The 25,364-nt window shown below is 39.3% G+C and overlaps 1 protein-coding gene across 2 annotated transcripts in view; it reads left to right on the top strand.

The window, feature by feature from the left end:
- PI4KA (phosphatidylinositol 4-kinase alpha) overlaps window positions 1–25,364 on the top strand; it is a 168,707-nt gene that overhangs the window by 2,852 nt on the left and 140,491 nt on the right. For both annotated transcript variants that reach the window (XM_089653173.1, XM_089653172.1), the window contains exons 2-4: window positions 13,768–13,884; window positions 14,585–14,678; window positions 22,303–22,391. In XM_089653173.1, coding sequence (XP_089509299.1) covers window positions 13,768–13,884; window positions 14,585–14,678; window positions 22,303–22,391 — 300 coding nt within the window. The remainder of the gene's footprint in view (window positions 1–13,767; window positions 13,885–14,584; window positions 14,679–22,302; window positions 22,392–25,364) is intronic.

Here is a 25,364-nt window from a genome sequence, read left to right as displayed (position 1 = left end):
GCCCCCATGGAAAGTGTCTTTCCTTGGGGGCACTAGCCAAAGAGGAGGAGCCTGGAGCACTGGTGAAGAACCCCTGAAGAAGAGGATCAGGGCTGCTCTGTGCAAAACCATTGCACAGAGCGTGTAAGTATATCATGTTTGATATTTTAATGTGAAAAAGCTTTAATGTCACTTTAAGAGGGAAAGGTTAGCACTGGAGTAGGGGTAGGGTAACATAGCCTTCTCATTTCCCTCTAGATGTAACAAGCATTTAACTCTAGAAGTGTTGGGTGGGGGTTGTTTTTGTTGTGCCAACACATTGATACAGTAATAATTGACAAGGGCTACTGTGATTGTATCTGTAGCTACTGAGATTGCCACATACAGTAAGGCTGGCCTTAGACGGGCCTTTTGTCGGCCGATAAATAAAAATTCGGTCATTGCTGCTATGGATGCCACCACCAATGTTTACAAAAAACGTCATTTTTTTTTGTGGATTTTCCAGCATGACCGATAAAAAGAAATGAGAAGATCTGCAAAAAACAGCCGACGGCATTGCCCCACTAACGGTGTGAATATCGGTTGATTTTTCTTTCGGACGAAAATTCAGCCAATAAACGACCCGTCTATGGCCTGCATAAGGATCTATTTTCATTAAACACATTAGAGAACAATGTTTAGAAATGTAAAATGGCAGCACATTGGGGAGAATGACAGAGTGGTGCAGACTTGTAGTCTAAGCAGAGAAAACAAGAGGGTGCCAGTCGGTGCAATAGCCAGAGAGCAGTTCATTTGGAGCTGCCTGTCTGCCCAAGTCTGTTAGATTACAGAGGGCACTGGACAACAAACTCTGTTGCCTGTTAAACAGTCCATTCATATTTCGATGCAGGAAGATGGGAGTTCAAATTATGAAAACTGAAGTGGTTCTATAATTAGGAAAACAATTATTTTATAGCTACCTTTATTAACATTTGCTTATTTATTTTGAAAGGTTGCCCTAACTTGGTTCCACCTCGAACAGATATGGAAGGGTGGGAATCAAGGAACTTATGAACTGTGTGATATTTGTGTCTGGGGACTAAACTTACTTATGTCAAGCTTCATTCACATCTAGACATATTGGGAATGTGTGCAAAATCATGCTGTGTTTATGCACTTTTTCACATTACACATAGAGCATCCTGTTCATTTCAGTGGTCTGCCCTACGTGCTCCAAATGTGTCAAAGTAGCTCATGTAGCTTTTTGCGCATTGAGCTTTGCATGTTTTTAACCACTGGTTTTGACATTTGTTGCTTGTAGATAAACTCATGTCTGCTTACAATGTTTGAGGTACGATTGACAATGAATGCGCTACAAGCGTGCAATGCATGCAAAGTTTACTTGACTAAATATGAGAATATAGCAATCTTAAAAAAATATAAGGCATCATGCACACTATATACTAATAAAAACTGGTGAATAAATTGAAAAGCAGAATTTGGAAATAGGAATGCATAATTTGGAAATGTTGGAAATTGAAATGCAAAATTTGGAAAATGTGGAATGCAGAATTCTGAAAGTGGAATGCAGAATTTTAAAATTGAAATGCAAAATTTTAAATCAAAACTTGAAAATTGTGGAATGCAGAATTGGGAATTTAAAATGTGAAATATGGAATATTAAATTGTGAAATTTGTAAATTGGAATGCAAAAATTGAAATGTGAAATTTGGAACTTGGAAATGCAAAATTGGAAATGCAGAATAAAAAAATTAAAATGCAAAATTTGAAAAGTGAAATGTAGATTTTAAAAATGGAAATGTGAAATTTCAAAATTGAAATGAAAATTATGGAATTTGGAAATTGGAATTTAAAATGCAGAATTTGGAATGTGGAATGCAAAATTTAGAAATTGAAATGCAGAATTTTGGAATTTGAAATGCAGAATTTGAAAATTTAAATGTGAAATTTGGTATGTGAAATTTTGAAATTGGTGCAGATTTGACTTGCATAGAACATTTTGGACTTGTGTACACTATGCGCAAAGACAGGTTTTTTTAAATGTAGGTCTCTTTAAGGGCACTAACAAAGTAATTTGTTTTCTATATGCTCTGTTCACACCACAGAGTTGGTGTCGTGAGTTTTCATAACTCGGAATTTGGATTTCCAGTCTTCAAATTCTGAAGCTAGGGATTCTGGAACAGGAACTTTGAACTTGGAACCAAGAACTTTGAATTTGGAACTAGGAAATGCAGAAATTGGAATACGGAATCTGAAAATTGGAAATCAAAATTTTGAAACTGGAAATGCGAAATGTAATATTTGCAACTCGAAAATTTTGAAAATTGAAATAGAAATTTTGAAATTGGAAATGCTAAATTTTATATTTGCAACTTGAAATTTTGAAAATTGAAATGCAGTATTTTAAAATTGAAACAAAATTTGAACATCAAAATGCAGAATTTGAAAATTGGAATGTAGAATGTGAAATTTTGAAATTGGAAAGAAGAATTTGGAATGCAGAATTTGAAAATTGAAATGAGAAATTTGGAAATTGGAATGCAGAATTTGAAAAACTGGAACGCAAAATTTGGAAGTGGAAATGCGAAATTTAATATTTGAAACTGAGAATTTTGAACTCAAATTTTGAAAATTGAAATGCAGATTTTGGAAAGTGCAATGCGAAATTTGAAAATTGTAATGCGAAATTTGGAACTAAGAAATGTAGAATTTGAAATGCAAATTTTTAAAATTATAATGCAAAATTTGCACATTTGGCATGTGGAATGCAAAATTTTAAAAGTGGAATGTGAAATTTGACATTTGGAATGTGAAATTTGAAACTCAAAAATGCAGAATTTGAAATGCAAAATTTGCTAATTAAAAAGCAAAATATGGAACTTTGAAATGTGGATGAGAAATGCGAATTTTGAGATGCAGAATTTGAAAATTGAAATGCAAAATTTGGAAATTTGGCAATGGGAAATTTGGACGTTTGAAATGCAAATTTATAATGTGAAATGCAGCATTTGGAAATTGGTATGCAGAACTTCAAATGTGACATGTTGAAAATTTTGGAATGCAGAATTTGGAGTTAACAACTAGGAATTTGGAATTGTTTTCTTCGTGTTCTTGCAGAGAACTCTTTTGTTGCATATTTCTGTGCAGAAAAAAATTCACATGACACCGACATTGTGGTGTGAACAGGACACATTGAAAACAATTGGGGTTTTTTTGGGTGTCTTTACAGAGACCTATGTTAGAAAATGCATCTCGCTGCACATGTGGTGAACTATGCATGTCAAATCTCCATGTTTTTTCCATTGGTTTTTATGTACATATGGTGTGAAAGAGGCCTAAATATTTGTAGTTAAATTGTTCCTTCACTGCAACGATGTTTGTAATTCGTATTTCCGTGTGATATAGCACACGTACTACATTTACCATCTACTACTTTTTCACTACCATTGAGACATAAGGGTTTATTTGATCAGATCTGCCTGTCAGTGTTTCAGGTGTGTCTGAACCAAAGCTCAGTGTTAGGTCTGTGGGCAGGAGGATGAAAACGGACATGTCTGTTTACTTCTGAGACCATCTAGTTCTGAAAACTAAAATGAGAAGTTCTGCATCTTTTGCCATCTTTTTGGACCTAAATGTGACAGATCAGAGCCCATAACATGGGTCTGCTAAAGCAGATTAACCCTCCTATCTTTCACGGCCAAGGAAGCTGCCATCTTAGCCTCTGTTTGATCTGCCGTTGCCATTGTGCTGCACATGTGATCAGTGAGGACTTGACAGTTGTTAGGAGCAGAAGCAGCTGTGACCATTTATCTTTCACAGCATGCCTTGAAAATTACTGTTTTGAGAAACTGATACATTGCTGGGTTTATTTCCTCCAAGATGGAGGCAAAAATGGACACATGCCACACAAGTGACATCTGTTCTGCTGATTCAGCAAGGGATCTGTTCATGGAATCCCTGCTTATTGGAAGGACACTGCCTGTATGAAAGGAGCCTAAGTCTTAACCATTTGCCGCCCGGCCAATGGCCGTTTGGCAGCTTCAAATGTGTTGCTGCATTCCGGGTGCACGCCATTTGGCGTGCTCCCGCACATGCGCAGTTTGCGCTAATGCAGAGCGGCGCAGCAGCGCGATCTGTCACCGGGCGTGTACCTCGGACACGGCCGACATCCGAGTACCGGCTCCCGTTGCTGGTACCATGTGACCTGCAGTGACCAATCACAGCAGGTCACATGACAGTTGTATACAATGGATGGCTTCATTCATGCCATCCATTGTATACTAGTGCCTAGCTGTGAATGGTCACAGCTAATCACATGCACATGTCATGTGGTTAGCTGTGACCAAATCACAGCTAAGCACAAAAAAAAAAAAAAAAAAAAGCTGAATTAATCAATTTCATTCAGGTAAATGCTTGCTTATAGCAAAGAAATTCTTTGCTATAAGCAAATTGTGTAAAAAAAAAACAAAACAAAATACTGATCACTTCCCCAAAGTAGTACAATGTTACTATGGTAACATTGTACTACTTTGGTCATAGTAAAATATAAAAAAAAAATCTTAAAAAAAAAAAAGTGTCATAAAAAATTAAAAATAATAAAAAAAAAAATAAAAATAAAAAAATATATATATTTTTTTCATACTGTCACCAGTCAGTGTCCCTGTTCACCGCCATGCCAGTTATATGATGACGCTGTACTGCACTGGTGACAGTATGTAAAAAAAAAAAATAGTGAAAATAATTTTTTTAATTTTTTAATTTTCTGAAAAATTATGACAAAAAAATACAACTTCAAAAAACTCGCCATGCCTCTTATGAAGTACGTCGGACTGTCTACTCTGCAAAAAGGGGTCATTTGGGGATATCTGTACTATTCTGACATTCTTGGACCTCAAGAAATTAGATTGGCCGTCAGTACTTCAGGACTGATCAATATTCAGATCTATACCATAGTTTGTGAACTCTATAACTTTCCTACAAACTAAATAATACATCCTAATTTGGGTTATTTTCACCAAAGACATGTAGTAGAATACATCTCGGCCTAAATTTACGAAGAACAATTATTTATTTGTAAACTTTTATAACAGAAACAAAGAAAAATGTGTTTTTTTTTCAAGATTTTTGGTCTTTTTTTGTTAATTTAGCAAAAAATAAAAACCCCAGCGGTGATTAAATACCACCAAAAGAAAGCTCTAGTTATGTGAAGAAAATGATAACATTTTAGTTTGGGTACAGTGTTGTATGACCGCGCAATTGTCATTCAAAGTGTGAGAGCGCTGAAACCTGAAAAATGGCCTGGGCAGGAAGGTGTAAAATTGCACGGTATTGAAATGGTTAAAGAGGTTGTAAATAATATTCTTTTATTAAAATACTAAACATGGTATACTTGCCTGCTCTGCTCAATGATATTGCACAGAGCAGCCCCAGACCTCCTCTTTTGGGGTCCCCAGTCAGTGCTCTTGGCTCCTCCTCTCCCCCATGCACCACCATAGGAAGCTGAGTCCTATAAGGGGGTGCACATGTGGGCTTTTTCCCAAGCCAGGCTGTGCATGCCCATTGACACACTCAGCATGGCTTTGACCCACCCCCTGCCCCCACAGCAGGAGCCCGTGGTTCCCAATCCTGTCTCTGAGCCTGTGAGAAGAGAGAGACAGCTGCAGCAGATGGACACATAGCTGGATTGAGATAGGACTCGGGTAAGAGTGAAGTGTGAGGGGCTACACAACTAGTAGGATATTATTTTACCTGAATGCAGGGAATGCATTAACCACTTGCCTTCCAGAGGATTTACCCCCCTTCCTGACCAGGCCATTTTTTTTCGATACGCTGCTGCATTACGTTAACTGACGATTGCATGGTCATGCAACGCTGTAAACAAATTAAGTTGGTCATTTTCTTCCTCACAAATAGCTTTCTTTCAGTGGTATTTGATCCCCTCTGCAGTTTTTTAATGTTTTGTGCTATAAACAAAAAAAAGACCGACAATTTTGAAAAAAAAAAACCCCAATAGTGTTGACGTTTTGCTATCCAATAAAGAAATGTAAAAAAATCTAATTTCTTCATTAATTTAAGCCAGAATGTATTCTGCTACATGTCTTTGCTGAAAAAGATAAAACCCAATAGGTATATATTGTTTTATGTAAAAGTTATAGCATCTTCAAATGATGGTGTATAAATACTGGAATTTTTATTTTTGTTTTTTATATACTAGTAATGGCAACGATCAGCGACTTATAGTGGGACTGCAGCGGGCACTCTGACACTGAGTGGGAACTGACTAATGGCCACTGACATCCCCAGTGACACTAATACAGTGATCAGTGCTAATAAAAAAAACTGACACTGTACTTATGGCACTGGGCAGGAAGGGGTTAACATCTGGGGCGATCAAAGGGTTACCTGTGTGTGTTTTACTAGGGAGACATGCTGCTTTGTATCTCAGCTGTGCAGAGAGATACAAAGCAGCATGTTCATGCTGACAGGAGTGAGACCTGTGTTGTTTACACAGATTTCTCCCCTCTCAGCCCTACTGATGATCACAGTCCCTTCCGGGACCCAGTAATTGACATCCCGGTCAGCCAATAGCGGGGCAGGTAGGGTGCGTGCGCCCCCCTACCCGGAAATGCAAATCACGTATATTTACATGATTTTGCGCAGCCCTACCGCCCCGTAGCAGTACTTCTGCTATAGGGCAGAGGGCAAGCGGTTAAGGTAAAAAAAGTCTGATCCCCGGCTGTTTCCATATAGCATCACTCCCATACATGCGCTGGAGTTCAGTCGTCTTGGCATTGCTGAAAGTCTTAGCACAGCATGTTTCTTCTGTATTAAAAATCCTGCCTGTTTGCAATATTGTTTATTTCAGGACAGTTGTAACAATCATTTTCAAATCTAATTGGGCTTACCTTAAATATGTCACTTCTTTAAAAACAAGAATACATATCTTGTTGTGTTAGAATTTTGAGTCTGCTGTATATGTAATGGGTCAATATGTGTATAGCTGGAATTATCTTTTAATATTTGTAAGTGTGGATTATGTTTTTTAAAACATGTTGTGTTTTTTTGTTTTGTTTGTTTTTTTTTGTAAACTCACACTACCAAAATCCTTAGTTTCATGGAATGCAGGCATTCCAATCGGGATCAGAATTAAATTTCACTGGCCAATTTGTACAGCTGTACACCTTGAACAGAAAGCCTTAAAGTGAAACTAAGCTCAGCAACTGTTGCCCAAGACAGGTACATTTCAGTCATGCAGGAAAGGTAATTGTTACAGTTGCTTGTGCTCTCAATCAAACTGTCAAGCCAATAAATGGCTGGTGCCATAACTGATCACATTTGCAACACCATGGCAACTTCAGATCAAACAGAGGATAAGATGGCAGCTTCCTTGGGTGGAAAGGACAGGAAGGTTTAGTTCTCACTGCTCCCAGGGACTGCCTTCCTGCGTCAGTACCTTTCATCTTGCACACTGCCTTCTACTAGTGAGAGGGCAGGCAGTGGCCTTTGGTAAATGAAGGGACATTTATTACGATAGATTTCACAAAGAAGGATATCCTCCATTCACATATATATATATTTTTTTTATAGCTTAAACATTTGTCATGGTAAATACACTATATTATTATTATTATACAGTATTTTTATAGCGTCAAAAAGTTTGCTCAGTGCTGTACAGAGTAGTGGGGGGACAGTACACGAGACAATACAGTAACAATACAATACACGAGGGGTTTGAGGGCCCTGCTCCTTGGAGCTTACAATCCAGGAGGGAGGGGATAGTAGTACAGGAGGAAATGGCTGTGGGGGATGGAGTGGTAGGAGGAGAGGAGGAGATCGACTGTTCGGTGAGGGCGGGGTAGGCTTCCCTGAAGAGATGGGTTTTCAGGGTGCCAAAAGTATTGGGCCTCCTGTCTTTACATGCACATGAACTTTAACCCCTTTGCGCCGGTGCCTCCCGGCCCTTTAAGAGTTTCAGAAGCTGGGAGGCGGGTGGGGTTTTAGGGTAATGTGACTGCCATGATTTGCTGTCATGGCGGTCACATGATTGAAAAAAGGGGATATCGGGACCTTTCCGTGAGTCACGGACATATGTGCTGTGAGCGCTCAGGGCGCGCGCACTCAGCACATATGTATTTTCTAATGGAATGCAAATATGCGGCTGCTTGGCGTCAAGACCCAGACGCCGTGAGGCTATATATTTGCGTGCGCTCTGCATCTAGGGGTTAATGACATCGTAGTCTTGGTCTGTAGGGTTCAATATTGGGTTGGCCCACTCTTTGTAGCTATAACAGCTTCACCTCTTCTGGGAAGGCTGTCCACAAGGTTTAGGAGTGTGTCTATGGGAATGTTTGACCATTCTTCCAGAAGCACATTTGTGAGGTCAGGCACTGTTGTCAGACGAGAAGGCCTGGCTCGAAGTCTCCGCTCTAATTCCTCCCAAAGGTGTTCTATCAGGTTGCGGTCAGGACTCTATGCAGGCCAGTCAAGTTCCTCCATCCCAAACTCGCTCATCCATGTCTTTATGGACCTTGCTTTGTGCACTGGTGCACAGTCATGTTGGAACAGGAAGGGGCTATCCCTAAACTCTTCCCACAAAGGTGGGAGCATGAAATTGTCCAAAATATCTTGGTATGCTGACGCCTTAGAAGTTCCCTTCACTGGGACTAAGGGGCCAAGCCCAACCCCTGAAAAACAACCCCACACCATAATCCCCCCCCAAACTTTACACTTGGCACAATGCAAGGCAAGGCAAGTACCAGTTTCCTGGCAACCCCAAACCCAGACACATCCATCGGATTGCCAGACAGGGAAGTGTGATTCCTCACTCCAGAGAACACATCCCCACTGCTCTAGAGTCCAGTGGCGGCGTAATTTACACCACTGTATCCAAAACTTTGCATTGCACTTGATGTAAGGCTTGGATGCAGCTGCTCGGCCATGGAAACCCATTCCATGAAACTCTCTATGCACTGTTGTGCTCATCTGAAGGCTGCACAATTTCGCATTTAAATTTCCGCCTTCCAGATTGTCAAATTTCACATTTCAATTTTATAATCTTGCCTTCCGTATTCCAATGTCTAATTTTAAAAATGTCGCATTCCAAATTCCACAAATGTCATATTCCGTTTTTTTTTAATTTTTGCATTCCTCATTCCAATTTCGAAAGTCTGCATTCCAACTTCCAAATTTTGCATTTCAATTTCCGCATTCCCAATTTTCCAATTTTGGCATTTTAAATTTTGCATTCCAATTTCTGTATTCCAAATGTCGCATTTCAACATTCCCATTTTCCAACATCCAAATTTCACATTTGAATTTCCGCATTTCAAATTCTGCATTCCAGTGTCCAAATTTTGCATTTAAATGTTCAAATTTCGCATTTCAATTTCCAATTATACAAATTCTGCACTCCCGTTTTTTAAATTTTGCTATCATTTTTTCATTTCAATTTCTGTATTCCATGTTTTCTAATTTTACATTCCAGTTTTAACATTTTGCATTCCAACTTCCAAATTTTGCATTCCAACTTCCAAATTTCACATTCCAATTTCCAAATTTTGCATTTCGATTTCCAAATTTTGCTTTTCGGTTTTAAAATTTCACATTCAGCATTCCAATTTCTAATTTTACAAATTTTGCAATCCATTTTCCAAAATTTTTCATTTCTGTTTTCGCATTCCAAATTTTTGAATTTTGCAATTCAATTTCCGCATTCTCAAATATTTTGTTTCACATTTCAATTTTAAAATTTTCACATTCCAATTTTACAAAATCTGCATTCCAATTTTTAAATTTTGCATTCCACATTCTACATGTCAATTTCCAATTTTTCAAATTGTGTATTCCAATTTTTCAAAATTACGTACTCCAATGTCCAAATTTTGCATTCCAATTTCCAAATTTTGTATTCCACATTCCTCATTTCAATTTCCAATTTTTCAAATTCCGCTTTTCAATATCTTAATTTTGCATTAGAGTGTTTAAATTTAGCATTGCCACATTCCACATTCCATTTCCCAAATTCCGCATTCCAATTTCAAAATTTTGCATTTCAGATCCCAAAATTCATATTTCAAATTCCACATTTAAAATTTTGCATTCCAAATTCCAGATTTCAATTTCCAATTTTTCAAATGCTGCATTACAGTTTCCAAATTCCACATTTCCCTTTTACAAATTTCAGATTCCACATTCCAATGTCCAAGTTTTGCATTACAATTTCCAAATTTAGCATTTCAAATTCTAAATTTCACATTCCATTTCTAAAATTCGAATTCCAATTACCACGTTCCAAAATTTCACATTTCAATTTCTAAATTTTGCATTCCGCACTCCAGTTCCCAAATTCTGCATTTTAATCTCAAAATTTCACATTTCAAGTTTTAAATTTTGCATTCTACATTCCAATTTCCAAGTTTTGCATTTCAGTGTCTGCCTTCCAATTTACAAATTTTGTATTTTGATTTACAAATTTTGCATTTTAACTTTCAAATTTTGAATTCCAATTTTTAAATTTCACATTCCAATTTTTAAATTTCACATTCCAGTTTCGCATTTCAAATGCTGCATTCCAATTTCCAAATTTTGCATTCCACATTTCAGTTTCCAATTTCCTCATTTCATTTTCCAAATTTTGCATTTAAGTTTTTACATTTTGCATTTAAAAATGTGCTAAGTACTGCCCTGAGTGTCTGTCTTACTGCGCTGTGATTTACCTGTTGTGGCCGCTTTAGAGAAAGGTTACACCAGACATGAGCCCACTGCCCATTTACAGAATGCAGTACTTTTTGGGAGTGTAGTAATACAAGTTCTGTGAATGGTGGAGAGGCAGAAGGGGGCGGGCCACCACTGTAAATGTGGCTGCAGTTAACTCTCACAGTGCTAGAAGACAGCTGCTCAGAACAGTATCCAGTGGCTATGCGGAGGCACATCTGGGAGGATTTTTGGCAGAAGCAAGCACCTGCAGATAATGAGATATGCATCGTTGTACCGAACTAATGTGTGCAGCGTTGTATCCCAGACAAAAAAACAATAACCTCTAAACTTCACCTTTAAAAAGTAGCCACAATGAAGCAGCTTTCTCAGCTTTCCTACTTCTCAGCCTATTGTTTTTTATTTTTTAAATAAAGGTTGATCATTGTATCAGATGCTAGGGTAGACCCTCAATGCTGTCATTGCAATATCCTCCTGAAATTTCTGGAAGCCTGGTTATTATTCTGATCAAATGTCCTTTCTGAGTCACTGACCTCGAATAAGAATGCAGATCAGGAGTTCAGACTTCATTTGCTACATGTTTAACCCAGGTCAGTGGTTCCAAATGTGTTCAAGTCAGAGATTTAGCATTACAGACAGGAAGCTAGCATTTTACAAGGAAGGCAGCAGCAGCCTCCAGGTTTGTCTTATGAAAAGTTTGCTTTAAATGGTACACACCACATAACAGAATAATCTGCCACATAGAACATACAACTCCGGAATGTTGCCCTTAGAGGCAGGGTTTCAAAGAATAAAGCAAGGACTATTCTATAATCCAGCAAACCACAATCTAAAGCATACTTCGTAGCTATATAACACCTGTTTGGTAAAGAAACAAGGATCACAAGGTCTGTCTTTGACAGGTTGACTTGCTCAGTCACCAGGTTCAAACACTGTCAAGGTGTTATGGGAAAGAGCCCTAAAGGCCAGTTGCACCTTTGGGAAGAGCTACAAGATCCTTTAGTTACAATACTCCTAAAAGCCAGAAAGCCAAAGATCTAAAACTGTAATTGCTGTACATAACGGATAGTTTGATGATTAGAAGAGTTACATGAAACAAAGGGTGCAGTTAAAACAGACTGAGCAATTTCAGTACAGAAGAGCCTGTACAACTGTGCAAGACTGGAGGTAAGGTTGGAGTTCCCCTTTTAAATATAGAAATTGGCCTAAGACATCCAGTCAAGTTGAATCAGACTAACTACTGCTAACCATCAAGGTAGCAATAAATTGATGAGAAATTTGGTCCTAACCTTCTTTTTTGAGCTTCTCGCAGAGTGCTTTAAAAGATTAATGCCCCATGTCCTGGCTAAAGAACTTCCAGCATCATCTAACTATTTGCACCCAGCCTAACTGTCCTTGGCTCATCCCATTCATTCATTTAATTTCAATTCTTTCAATCACAGAGGCGCAAAGTCTCAGGTGGGTGTTACCTATGGCATTTTTACATGTAAATGCACCTGCCTAGAAATGCCCACTCTAAAAACTGACTTCTTCCCACATCAAGGCATTTTTATATATACATAACATCTCCCACAAACCATATTACTGCATATATCAGGACTGAGGGCACTTGGGAAGGGGACTGTGGCAGGGCACTGATTTTTTTTTTTCCAGGAAACTGTGTACAGCACCCTGCTGGTTCTTTTCAACAGCTATGATTGGCTTGCATTGTATAGAGAAGCATAGAGACTCTAGACCAGGGGGACTAAATTAAAATTCATGGGGGTCCAGACAGTAAAATTTTCTTCCAGTGGAGCTTCGGGTGTCATGTTGGTGCTGTGACTCCGATACTTCACACCACGGCCTCCTGTGCACATCACCGTTCCTCCCCCCACCCCCATCTTACATCACAGACCCCCTACCCCATCACTGACCGTCCCATCACTGACCATCCCATGACTGACCGTCCCATCACAGACCCTGCTCATCATAGACCCCCCTCCATCACCTACTGATCCCCTCAGCTCAGATCCCCCCTCATCACAGATCATCTCTCATCACAGACCCCCCCATCACAGATTGCCCCATCACAGTCCTCGGTGCATATTACAGATTCGTGTCCCTTTTTAATATCGCAGCACTCCCGCCCCTTCCTCCCACTCCTCCCCACACTGTCCTACCTTATTCACACAAGACAGCAAGCACGGCAGATCTGAACATAGGGCAGGATTTTCATGTTAAAGGCGGGTAAATGATTGCTTGGACTGCCCCACTGCCTAGCAATCAATCATTGGCAACCAATCACTCACTTCCTAACATGAAAAGCCCCGTCCTATGTCCAGACCTGCTGTGCTTCCCGGCTTTTGTGAATAAGGTAGGACAGTGTGGGAAGGAGGTAGTGCTGCGATATTATGAAAGGGATAGACCTGCTGCGCCTCAAATGTTGTGCTCTTCCTTGAGGGTAATAGTGGTGAGCCAGCGAGATTCAGGCAACTATTTGGTGAGGCTGCGGTCCGGAAAGGAATGTTTCTGGGTCTGGATCCGGACTGTGGTCCACCATTTAGTGATGCCTGCTCTAGAGGTTCGAAAATAAGGTATGGAATGAAAAATTTTATTTATTTTTTTCAAATTTAGAGTGGTTGTAAAGTAAAACTTTTTTTAAAATAACAAACATGTCTTTACTTACCTGCTCTGTGCAATAGAATTGCACAGAGCAGCCCCAATCCTCCTCTTCTCGGGTCCCCCGCCTACGCTCCTAGCTTCTCCTCTCTTGTTGCTTCCTCCAGTAGGAATTAGATTCCTATGGGGGCACTGCTCTGTCTATTGACATGGACAGCAGGACTGAGCCCTGCCACTTGCTCCCTCATTACTGGAGTTTATTGGCTTCCACTGCTATCGATCTGCCCAGTGAGGAGGGACAAAGTCAGGAGTGCCACAAAATATAAGCACATTAAACTTCAATGGAAAAATTAAATATGCCGATTTTCACTTTGTTGCTTTTATAGCCATTAAGTCATTTTGTTATATTTTGTCAAATTCCATATTTGTGGTATTTATAGTGAAACTTTTCTTACCTTCTTACGTGCTTTATTGCAGGTACAGAAGCTGCTGTGTATGTGCCCTGTTGACTTCCATGAGGTATTTCAGCTGGATGAGAGAAGAAGAGATGCCCTTATTGCTTTGGGCATTTTCTTGGTTGAATCTGAACTTCAGGTATGTGTTATACTAATTTAATTTATGACCTTTTGTTACTGTTAGCCCACAATTACTGGTATACTTGATAAACCTCCCCTTCAGGTTATTATTGGCTTTTTATGTAATGGGGAAATTTCCCTTCACTTCCTGTCCCAGAGACGCAATGGAAAGTTAGACAAAATTTCCAAAAAGTGAGGGGAGATAACTTTCTTCCTGCAACAGGTGACTCGAATTGGAGATTTCACCTCTCTTCTTGTTCTGGGGTCGACCGTACATTTTTTTTGATTTCCCCTCACTGTTTCATTGACAATGGTCATCTATACAAACAGAGGGATGGATCTGTCCTACAGAGACAAAAAGTAATGCAAACTTTACAGAGAGCCTAACCCTTCCCCCACTCTAGTCAAAGCTAAAACCAAAAAAAGAAAATAATAATATGGTTTGGCCTTTGCTTATAATTTCACATATACAGAAGATGGGATTGTTGTCTTGTACTCTACAGTCTGTAATTATATAATGTTTTCTGCCCTCCTCTCATGTTATCTTTATGTCATTACAGGAGGAATATTTCTAAACAGTAGTAACACAGAATGCTAATGCTGTTTTTTCTTTTTTCTTTCTGTCTGCTGCTTACAGTCATGTAGACAGATTATACTGCAGGCATTTTATTTGAAAATAAAGATAAATATAGTTATGCAATGCTTATCTGTATTTTTAGCACAAAGACCATGTGGTTCCCTATCTTCTGAAGCTTTTGAGGGGTCTTCCAAAGGTTCTGTGGATAGAAGAGAGCACTCCTCGAAAAGCCAAAGGTGAGGATATACTACACCTGTACTTTTAGCCATTGACCTAAATAAAACACCCCTTTCTTTAACCGCCTCCCGCCCGCCATATAAGTAAATGACGGACGGGCGGCGATTCTCTCGTTCTGGGAGGACGTATCCCAGGGACACAGCGCACCACCAATCGCCATGCACCCCTGGGGGTGCGCATGCGCAGTTAGAGTGGCCTATCAATGCCCCCTGTCAGTGCCTACCAGTGCACATCAGAGCTGCCTTTCAGTGCTGTCTAACCGTTCCAATCAGTGCCACATATGAGTGCTGCTTGTCAATGCCCATCAGTGCAGCTTATCAGTGCCCATCACTGCAGCCTCATTAGCGCACATCCGTGAAGGAGAAAAATTACTTATTTACAAAATTTTATAACCGAAACTGAGAAACTTTTTTTTTTTTTTTTTAATTTTCAGTCTTTCAGAGTGTTACTGATTAAATACCACCAAAAGAAAGCTCTATCTGTCGCAAAAAAATTATAAAATAGTTTTTGGGTACAGTGTTGCATGACTGCGCAATTGTCATTCAAAGTGTGACAGCGCTGAAAGCTGAAAATTGGCCTGGCCAGGAAGGGGGTAAAAGTGCCCTGTAGGCAAGTGGTTAAATGACTCAGAGGGGTCTATTTACAAATGTTTTTGCCCAAGATTCATACATTTTTTGAACTTTGATTCATTTGGAAAAATACAGCGAGTAAAATAAGTATTGAACACATCACCATTTTTCTCAGTAAATATATTTCTAAAGGTGCGCTTGATATGAAATTTTCACCACGTGTTGGTATGCAATATATACATACAAAGAAACCAAAACAAGCAAGTTCAGAAATTAAGTTATGTGTAATAAAATGGAATGACACAAGGAAAAAGTATTGAGCAAAGGAAAAAGTATTATGAAGAAAGGGAGGTGCATAAAGGCATGGAAAGCCAAGACACCATCTGAAATCTATCAGTAATTAGAAAGCAATCCTGCCCCTTATCAGTGCAATTTAGTATCAGCTGTTTCAGTCTCAAATGATGGCCTATAAAAAGGTGTCTCACTACCAAGGTGTCACATAAAGAAATATCTCATGATGGGTAAAAGCAAAGTGCTCTCTCAAGACCTTCACGACCTCATTGCTGCAAAACATACTGATGGCATTGGTTAGAGAAGGATTTGAATGTTCTAGTGAGCACTGTAATCTGGAAGTGGAAAGAACATAATTTCCCCATAAACTGGCCTCGACCAGGTGCTTCTCACAAGATTTTTGACAGAGGAGTGAAAAGTATTCTCAGTAGGGTTGTCCAAGTGTCAAGGACCACTTGTGGAGAGCTTCAGAAAGACCTGAAATTAGCAGGTACAATTGTTTCAAAGAAAACAATAGGTAATGCAATCAACTGCCATGGCCTGTATGCACACCCACCACACAAGACACAATTGCTGAAGAAAAAGCATGTTGAAGCTTGTTTAAATTTTGCTGCACAACATTTAGACAAGCCTGTGAAGTACTAGGAGAGTATAGTCTGGTCAGATGAGACCAAAATTGAACTCTTTGGATGTCATAATACACACTATGTTTGGAGGTCATATGGCACTGCACATCACCTCAAAAACACCATACCAACAGTGAAGTTTGGATGTGGAAACATCATGGTGTGGGACTGTTTTTCAGCATACGGTACTGGCAAACGACATATCGTTGAAGGAAGGATGAATGGAAAAATGTACCAAGACATTCTTGATAAAAAACTGCTGCCATCTAACAGGATGATGAAGATGAAATGAGGGTGGACATTTCAGCGAGACAATGATCCCAAACACAAAGCCAAGGAAACTCTCAATTGGTTTTAAAGAAAATAAAGCTACTGGAAAGGCCCAGCCAATCACCTGACTTGAATCCAATAGAAAATCTATGGAAAGAACTAAAGATCAGAGTTCACTGAAGAGGCCCATGGAACCTTCAAGATTTGAAGACTGCGTGGAAGAATGGGCCAAAATCACACCTGAGCAACACATGTGGATAGTTTCTCTATACAAAAGGCTTCTTAAAGCTGTGATTACCAACAAAGGATTTTGTACAAAGTATTAAATAAATTTCAATTAGTGTGTTCAATACTGTTTCCCTGTGTCATTCCATTTTATTACACATAACTTTATTCTGAACATATTTGTTTTGGTTTCTTTGTATGTATGAATTGCATGGGTTGTTACCGACATGGTGGAAATTTCATGTCAATAGTACCTTTAGAAATATATTTACCGAGAAAAATGGTGATGTGTTCAATACTTATTTTACCCGCTGTATGTGAAACCTGGGTGAAATGCATAAATACACCCCATAGAGTTCAAGTGCATTAGAGTGTTACTAAACCCAGGACCCTGCATTTATTATATCTGGTCTCCCACAGTACACAGAACATGGAAATGCAATTATTTTAGTAAATATAAACTGCTAAATTCTTTTTTTGTCATCAGAAGTTAGAGCAGTCTTGTTGCTTCTATGAGTGTCCAGCCCAGCACTAGCTAAAGCTTGTAGGAGGAGGTTTTTTTCTGCTCAAGAAGGATGCAAAAAACCTGACCTCTGTCTGACCAGTGCTGACCAGTGTTGATCACATGCACTCTCCCAAGAAAAAAAAAAAAACCTTTAGCAATACACACCAAACTGAGCATGTGCAAAATGTCTACTGTTCAGTCTGTCTTATCAGAGATAAGAGGTGGTCGCTTGAAAAAGGGGAGGAACAGAGAAGAAAGGATCAAACGGTCTTTTTACTCCATGCAGAGGATTAACCCTTTAGGTTCCACATTGAGTATAACAATCATGCTTTACTGTATATACAGGCTGATTTTACTGTTGTGGGTTTAGTAGCACTTTAAAGAAATACAGTGTATCTTCTGTTTATATATTCTATATTGTTATTTATAAATTAAAGCGATATTAAACTCTCATCAATTAGCTTTTATTAGGAATTCTAAATGTACACATAAATTCTAGTTATGCGTCTTATTTTTAAAAATAAATCTTCTAATTACCTTTCTTTAGACCCTTTATGCAGTAGTCATGTGACCTTTTCCTGCTTGTTCCCTGCAGGAGAAGGAGCTTGGAGCAAATCGATGATGTTTATATCATCCAAGGTAGTCTGCACTAACTCTCCATGCCAGAACAGTGCTGATAAGCACTGTAGCAGTCACATGACAAGTTAAAAAATAAATTATATAATAAAAAAACCCAGCAGTGATCAAATACCACCAAAAAAGCAATATTTTGAGTGAAAAAAAAATTATATTAATTTAATTTGGGTACAGTGTTTCGTGACCAAGCAATTGCAAGAAAGTAGCACAGTGCTGAATAGCAAAAAAAATGCTCTGGTCATGAAAGGGGCAAAAACCTTCCAGAGGTCAGCTGGTTAATGATAAAGAGAAATACATAATACAGCTCAATAAAGTATTCAAAGCTTTATGTTATAATGTATTATATAAAAAGATCTGTGTTGTGTGTTTCTTTTTGTTTTGTTTTTAATAACATAGTGGAGGTAGGCTATAATACCATCACCATAGAGGAGGATAGAGGGAGATGTTTGTCATTCATCAATATCTATACACCAACAAAGATGATTCATAGTCACCTGGGACTAGAATCAGACAAAGGAGGAAGTGAACAGCTTGGCTGTTCACTGAAAGAGGACCATGCATAGTATTGGTAGCAATGGTGTTTCATCAGGATCCAGTACTATAGCGGGGACACAGACAACCATGAAATACAAGTGAATGGCAGGATCAACCAGGTTTTTATTACTGTATATGAAACAAACGTGATAACTTTTGGGTTTAATGACACATTAACAGAACTGACTATTGCAGAATCTTTTATGAAAGTTTGCAGAACTGTATCTATCATAAGTAGAACACTAATCTTGAGTAGGATCAGATCTACTTCTGTGCTTAGAGTTAGTGCGGTGTCTGTGTGTGCTTTGTACGAAATGGGCACAACTCTTTGAACTTTCTAAACACATTCCATGATTACCTCATCTCATCATAGGCTTAGCATCAAAGCATGAATATGAATAACTTCTGGTTGATAATCTAGTGCAGTGTTTCTCAACCTTTTTTCAGGCAAGGCACCCTTTAAAATTATGGACAGTCCTGAGGCACCCTTTAAAACCATGGACAGTCTTGAGGCACCCCATTCTAAAATGGGGTGCCTCAAGACTGTCCGTAATTTTAAAAGGGCACCCCATTCTAAAATGTGAAAAACTATTGTAATAGATTTATATAACGCAGCAACATCCGACATTTAGAGGTGATTTATTCTTCCAAAGCAAATACACTTTTGTACGCTGGTACCGACTAGTATTCCAGTGTTTCTCTTCTCCCTCAGTTTTTCTCCATCACTGAGCTAAAGTGACCCCAGCACTGATGGAGAGGGGCAGGGGAGGGTCAAACTAGGATGCTGTGCAGGCAACCAACATCCTCTTTATCAACTGATGATGTCATTGGTTGTCAGGATGCCGGTGGCTAGAAGGTCGTAATGGTGCACAATGGGAACCTGTGGCTTTGAATAACTAAAAGGCAGGCTTGTTCCACCCACTGGCTTGTATACATGTTTTGGGCAATTTTTAGATGTTTTGCCAAGGCACCCCTGAAGAAACCTCAAGGCACCCCAGGGTTCCTGGGCACCCTGGTTGAGAAAGGTTGCTCTAGTGCAATCTATATTTTCACAATAGGCTTAAATGTGTTTTCTGAAGTCTTTTCCAGTATTGGTAAGAGCCAGGCTCAGATTTATACTTTCTGTCCTGGAATCGAAGACTGACATACAGTTGTGTTCAAAATAATAGCAATCATACATCACTAACCTGATCAATCACTGTTTTTGGTAGAAATGGTATTTCTACATGGCAAATAATTTGCTAGCAGATGTAGTAGAGTAATAGAAATCCAACAGACCCAACAGTCATGACATGCATGCTGCTGATTCTGTGTAATTGAATCACTAATTAAAAGGGGCATGTTCAAAATAATAGTGTGGAGTTCTATTAGTGAGGTCATTCACTCTTTGAAAAACAGGTGGCACTTATTGCCCTTATTTAAGGAAGGAAGGCAGCAAATGTACATGCTGGTTACAGTGCATTTCTCTCTGAAATTCTGAGGAAAATGGGTCGTTCCAGACATTGTTCAGAAGAACAGCGTACCTTGATTAAAAAGTTGATTGGAGAGGGGAAAACATATAAAGAAGTGCAGAAAATGATAGGCTGCTCAGCTAAAATGATCGCAAATGCTTTAAAATGGCAACCAAAACCTGAAAGACATGGAAGAAAGTGAAAAACTACCATTCGAATGGATAGAAGAATAGCCAAAATGGCAAGGACTCAGCCAACAATCAGCTCAAGGAAGATCAAAGAAGGTGTAAAGTTACCTGTGAGTACTGTTACAATTAGAAGACGCCTATGTAAAGCCAAGCTATCTGCAAGAAGCCCCCGCAAAGTCCCACTGTTGAAAAAAAGACGTGCTGAAGAGGTTACAATTTGCTAAAGAGCACATTGACTGGCCTAAAGAGAAATGGCGCAACATTTTGTGGACTGATGAAAGTAAGATTGTTCTTTTTGGGTCTAGTGGCCGGAGACAGTTTGTCAGACGACCCCCAAACACTGAATTCAAGCCACAGTACACTGTGAAGACAGTGAAGCATGGTGGTGCAAGCATCATGATATGGGGATGTTTCTCATACTACTGTGTTGGGCCTATTTATCGCATACCAGGGATCATGGATCAGTTTGAATACATCAGAATACTTGAAGAGGTCATGCTGCCGTATGCTGAAGAGGAAATGCCCTTGAAATGGGTGTTCCAACAAGACAACGACCCCAAACACACCAGTAAATGTGCAACATCTTGGTTCCAGACCAACCAGATTGACGTTATGGAGTGGGCAACCCAATCCCTGGATCTTAATCCAATAGAAAACTTGTGGGGTGACATCAAAAATGCAGTTTCTGGGGCAAAACCAAGAAATAGAGAAGAACTGTGGAATGTAGTCCAATCATCCTGGGCTGGAATACCTGTTCACAGGTGCCAGAAGTTGGTTGACTCCATGTAACACAGATGTACAGCAGTTCTCAGAAACAGTGCTTATACAACTAAATATTCATTAAGTGAATCAAAGGAAAGCAAAATCTTTAAACAGTTTTCAGTTTATATAGTGAATGTTTGAGTTTGTAAAGAAGAATACAAACACTGCTATTTTTTTGAACAGTCTAATATTCAATTTTCTTCAATTTTTTTAGAGGAACAACACAAATTGGATATATTTTTCTTCATGTTTTGATTTGGAATAGAATGTGTAGTGTTCCCAATGCATTTGTGTGTATGGAAATAAAAGCTATTAGAAGGATTTTGAGCTTTATTCACTTTTTTCAACACACTGCTATTATTTTGAACACAACTGTACATACAGTATACAAAAAAATATCATATGCAATCATCACTTAATGTATAATTCACAGAACAGTGCAACAAGACAATAGGTTTAAATATTGCTAGCCATGGGGACAGGTATGCCTGGATGTAGCCCATGTCATTGCCATTTTTGTGGGTCTTCAATTGTCATTGTGCTTTGCTGGTCTTTTAGTGTGTCTCTGCACCTTTAGCCTCCATATACACTTGCTTAAAGAGCTGTAGGCAGAAAAAAACCCTGCTAATTTTGAGTTTTTTTTGTTCTAGCATTTAAAAGCGTTTAACATTTTTTTTCTGCCAGAAAAACACTCTAAAATAACGCAAAACAAAAGGGTTTTTTTTCTGCCTCTAAATGCCGAGTCTAAAAAAACACCTGTAGGCTTCCTAATGTGCATGGTCACATACATTCTGTACAGACAGTGCTTTTCATTACTGCCTGCGCTTAGGGTCAGGTGCTCTCATCACCTGCTTTATGCAAACCATTGTTTTAGAGTAGGTCTAGCTTATTTATTGAGCTTACTCCCCCATCTACAACTTAGTTTGTTTGGGTTTTTTTTTTACATAGAATAAGTTTGTGACAGATGTTAAGTCACAGTCTGAAATTGGTATTGGGTAAAGATAGCCTCTATTAATCGGATCTGCTTGAAGGGATAAACTACATAAAGGCAGTGTTATGTGAGAAATCTAATCAGTGGCAAACTTACTTGCTAAATAGTAGATTATAAAACAAGGAAGTGTCATTCAGTAGTATAACAAATAGTATTGCTCAGTCCTCTGTCTTGGTATGAAAACTATGGAGACTGGTGGTTTTGACCTTTTTGCTGTCAGTACACTTGACTATTTACTTTTATTGTCAATTTGCAGGAGGTGTAGATGTCCCCTTTTACATTGGAGTCCTTCCTTGCAGTAATGTGTATTGGCTTCCACTACACTTGTGAAATGGTTCTTTGCCACAATATCCAGCAAACAAAATCAGTGTTGCACATTTATAACTTTATGCTTTTTATGGTCATACATCAGCATCAGATTTTAGATTGACCTGCACATAAACTCTGCAGTTGGGGCTCCCTATGGAAATTTTGACTAATAATAGCTTCTGTATGTGAGTCAACATTTGATTTATGTTAGAGTTTAATGGTTCTTTATTATCACATATAAAGTCAGTTTACTTTATTTGTCACAGGCACACTTCCAGTTGCAGAGACCTTCAGCTTCTGCTTGGTTACGTTACTGTCTGATGTAGCTCACAGAGATGTGTCGTTCAGAGGACAGGTAAGATGTGCTCATAGATAGTCAGGTGATGTGTTGCCTAGATTTAGATTTCTAACAGACCTTTGTAATTGTGCTGCACTGGAGAAGTAAGTCACAAAGACTGTTTAAATATTTAAATATGGTTTTCCCTGTGAACCTTAGACTGCTTACACATGCTTAAAGTGGTTATAAAGGCAGAAGGTTTTTACCTTACTGCATTCTCTGCAGTAAGGTAAAATAACCTTCTCTGTACGGTTTCCTCTGCAGCCCCACTAAATACTCACCTGAGCTTGATCTCGATCCAGCAATGTGCACAAGAAGCTCTCTCGCTCTTCATTGGCTCAGATACAGCAGAATGAGCCAATGGCTCCCACTGCTGTCAGTCAGAGCCAGTAAGGAGTGGGGGCGGAGCCAAGCCCTGCTCTCTGTGTCTTATGGATACACAGAATAGGTCTCGGAAGCGAGCACTCCAGTTCCCTTAGAGCACAGGTGTCAAACACAAGGCCCGCGGGCCGAATCCAGCCCTCCAGGCGATTTCATGTGGCCCTTGCACCTCTCCTGAAGGGACCCCCTTGTCTCCATTCCCACCTTGTTTCAGCAGTTGGCAGCAGAGAGGAGAATAAAACTCCTGCACCAAATCCTGCACCTCTCAGCGCAGCTGCAGCCCCCCCCCATCTCTGCCTCCCCTGGTCTCTGCATTCAGCAGGCTCTGGTAACTGACTCCACTCCTCCTCTGGTCCTATTCCAGACCCTGCAATTTCTGCTTTCCAGCTCTGCCTCCAAACGGGGTGCACGGTGATTTATGGAGGTTGTGGGATTCTTGACATCTGATGTAATGGGGGGGGGGGGGTTGGTGCTCTGGACACATGCAGATACAACCGGCCCTTCTAAGGGTAAGGATAATGCTGATAAGGCCCGTGATGAAATTGAGTTTGAAACCGCTGCCCTAGTGCAAGCAGCATGCTATGGGGGCACTGGATAGGGGGTGGAGCCAGGGCTGCTGGCGGGGGAACTGAGAAGAGGAGGGTCAGGGCTGTTTGTTCGTTTATTAGAGAAAAAAATTAAGCCTTACAATCACTTTAACAAGTCCACACTCATCTCTGTAGCTACTTTTTAACGTGCAGTAATTTATTCCAAAAGATCCTTAACTGTCAAAACAGACAATCCTTTTCTAACACCTTAGATACGCCTGTTGTATGTTTATTTTACAGAGTTGTCAGTCTGACATCATTTGTTCTAATTAAAATGCTAAGATTGTAATAATTGTTTTGTGAGCTTTGAAATTGAATGTCTCCACAGTACTTATAGATACGTAGATAAATGACGTTCTTTTACTGTTTGCTCAGAGTATGAAAATATTTTATTCTGCACGATATAGGCGCACTTTCGGTATATGTTTCATGTCTTATTCATCCAGTTCAACCATTAAAAAAAAAAAAAAAAAAAAGTTATAATCCTACACCCACAGTTGCAGTGAAAACAACTCCTTCCTGATCCCCCAAGAGACAATCGGATATTCCCTGGATCAACTTTAGCTATAAACATTAGTATCCAATTGTATTCTTTTTTAAAGCAATCCACTGAGCTGGCCAGAACCAACTCTTGAGGGAGTCTATTCCACATTCTCACAGCTCTTACTGTGAAGAAATTTGTCCGTGTTTGGAGATTACATTTCTTTTCCTCCAGATGTAAAAAGTGCCCCTTGTCCTCTGTGATGGCCTCAGGGTGACTAGCTCTACACAGAGTTCACTATATGAACCACTGACATGTTGACATTTATACATATTGATCATATCCCCCCTTAATCTCCTCTTCTCAAGAGAGAATAAATTCAGTTCCTATAATCTTTCCTCATAGCTAAGCTCCTCCATGCCTCGTATCAGTTTTGTTGCTCTTCTCTGTACTTTCTTCAGTTCCTTTTTGTGAATTGGTGCCCAAAATTGAACTGCATATTCCAGATGAGGTCTTACTAATGATTTGTACAGGGGTAATCTGATATCTCTCTCTCTGGAGTCTATACCTCTTAATACAAGAGAGGATTTTGCTCGCTTTAGAAATCGCAGCTTGGCATTGAATGCCATTATTAAGCTTGTGATCTACCAGAACTCTCAGATCCTTCTCCACCTTTGATTCCCCCAGTTGTACTCCCCCTACTATGTATGATGCATGCATATTCTTAGCCCCCAAGTGCAGAACCTTACATTTATCAACATTAATTCTCATTTGCTACATAGTTGCCCAATTAAACAGTGCATTGAGGTCGGCTTGTAAGTTGAAGACATCCTGCAAGGATGTTATTCCACTGCACAGCTTGGCGTCATCTACAAAGACTGAAATGGTATTGAAAATCCCAGACCCTATATCGTTTATAAATATATTAAAAAGTAAGGGTCCCAACACTGAACCTTGGGGTACACTACTGACAACCATCATTAACCACTACTCTCTGAATACGATCTTTTAGCCAGTTTTCTATCCATTTACATACAGATTTTTCCAAGCCTGTAGACTTTACCTTACAAATTAGCTGTGTGTGGGGAACTGTGTCAAACGCTTTTGCAAAATCCAAGTATACCACATACACCGCCACCCCTCTGTCCAAGGTTTTGCTCACCTCCTCATAAAAAGAAATTAGATTTGACAACTTCTGTCTTTCATGAATCCATGCTGTTTGTTGCTTAAAATATTTTTTTCCAGCAAGAACTCATCTATGTGGTCTTTTATTAAATTCTCCAGTATCTTCCCAACTATAGAAGTTAAACTAACAGGTCTATAATTAACAGATTAAAGATTCTGACCCCTTTTTAAATATAGGCACTGCATTGGCCTTACGTTAATCCAGTGGTACTATGCCAGTCATTAAAGAGTCCCTAAAAATTAGAAACAATGGCTTTGAAATGACAGAGCTCAATTCTTTAAGGACTCGTGGGTGTATGCCATCTGGTCCAAGTGCTTTATTCACCTTTATTCTGTCTAAATACTTCTGGATCATAT

The sequence above is a fragment of the Staurois parvus genome, unplaced genomic scaffold (genome assembly GCF_062004578.1).
Source record: "Staurois parvus isolate SC_StPar_1 unplaced genomic scaffold, SC_StPar_1.0 ptg000704l, whole genome shotgun sequence".
Lineage (NCBI taxonomy): Eukaryota > Metazoa > Chordata > Amphibia > Anura > Ranidae > Staurois > Staurois parvus.
This window is presented reverse-complemented; position numbering and strand designations above follow the sequence as displayed.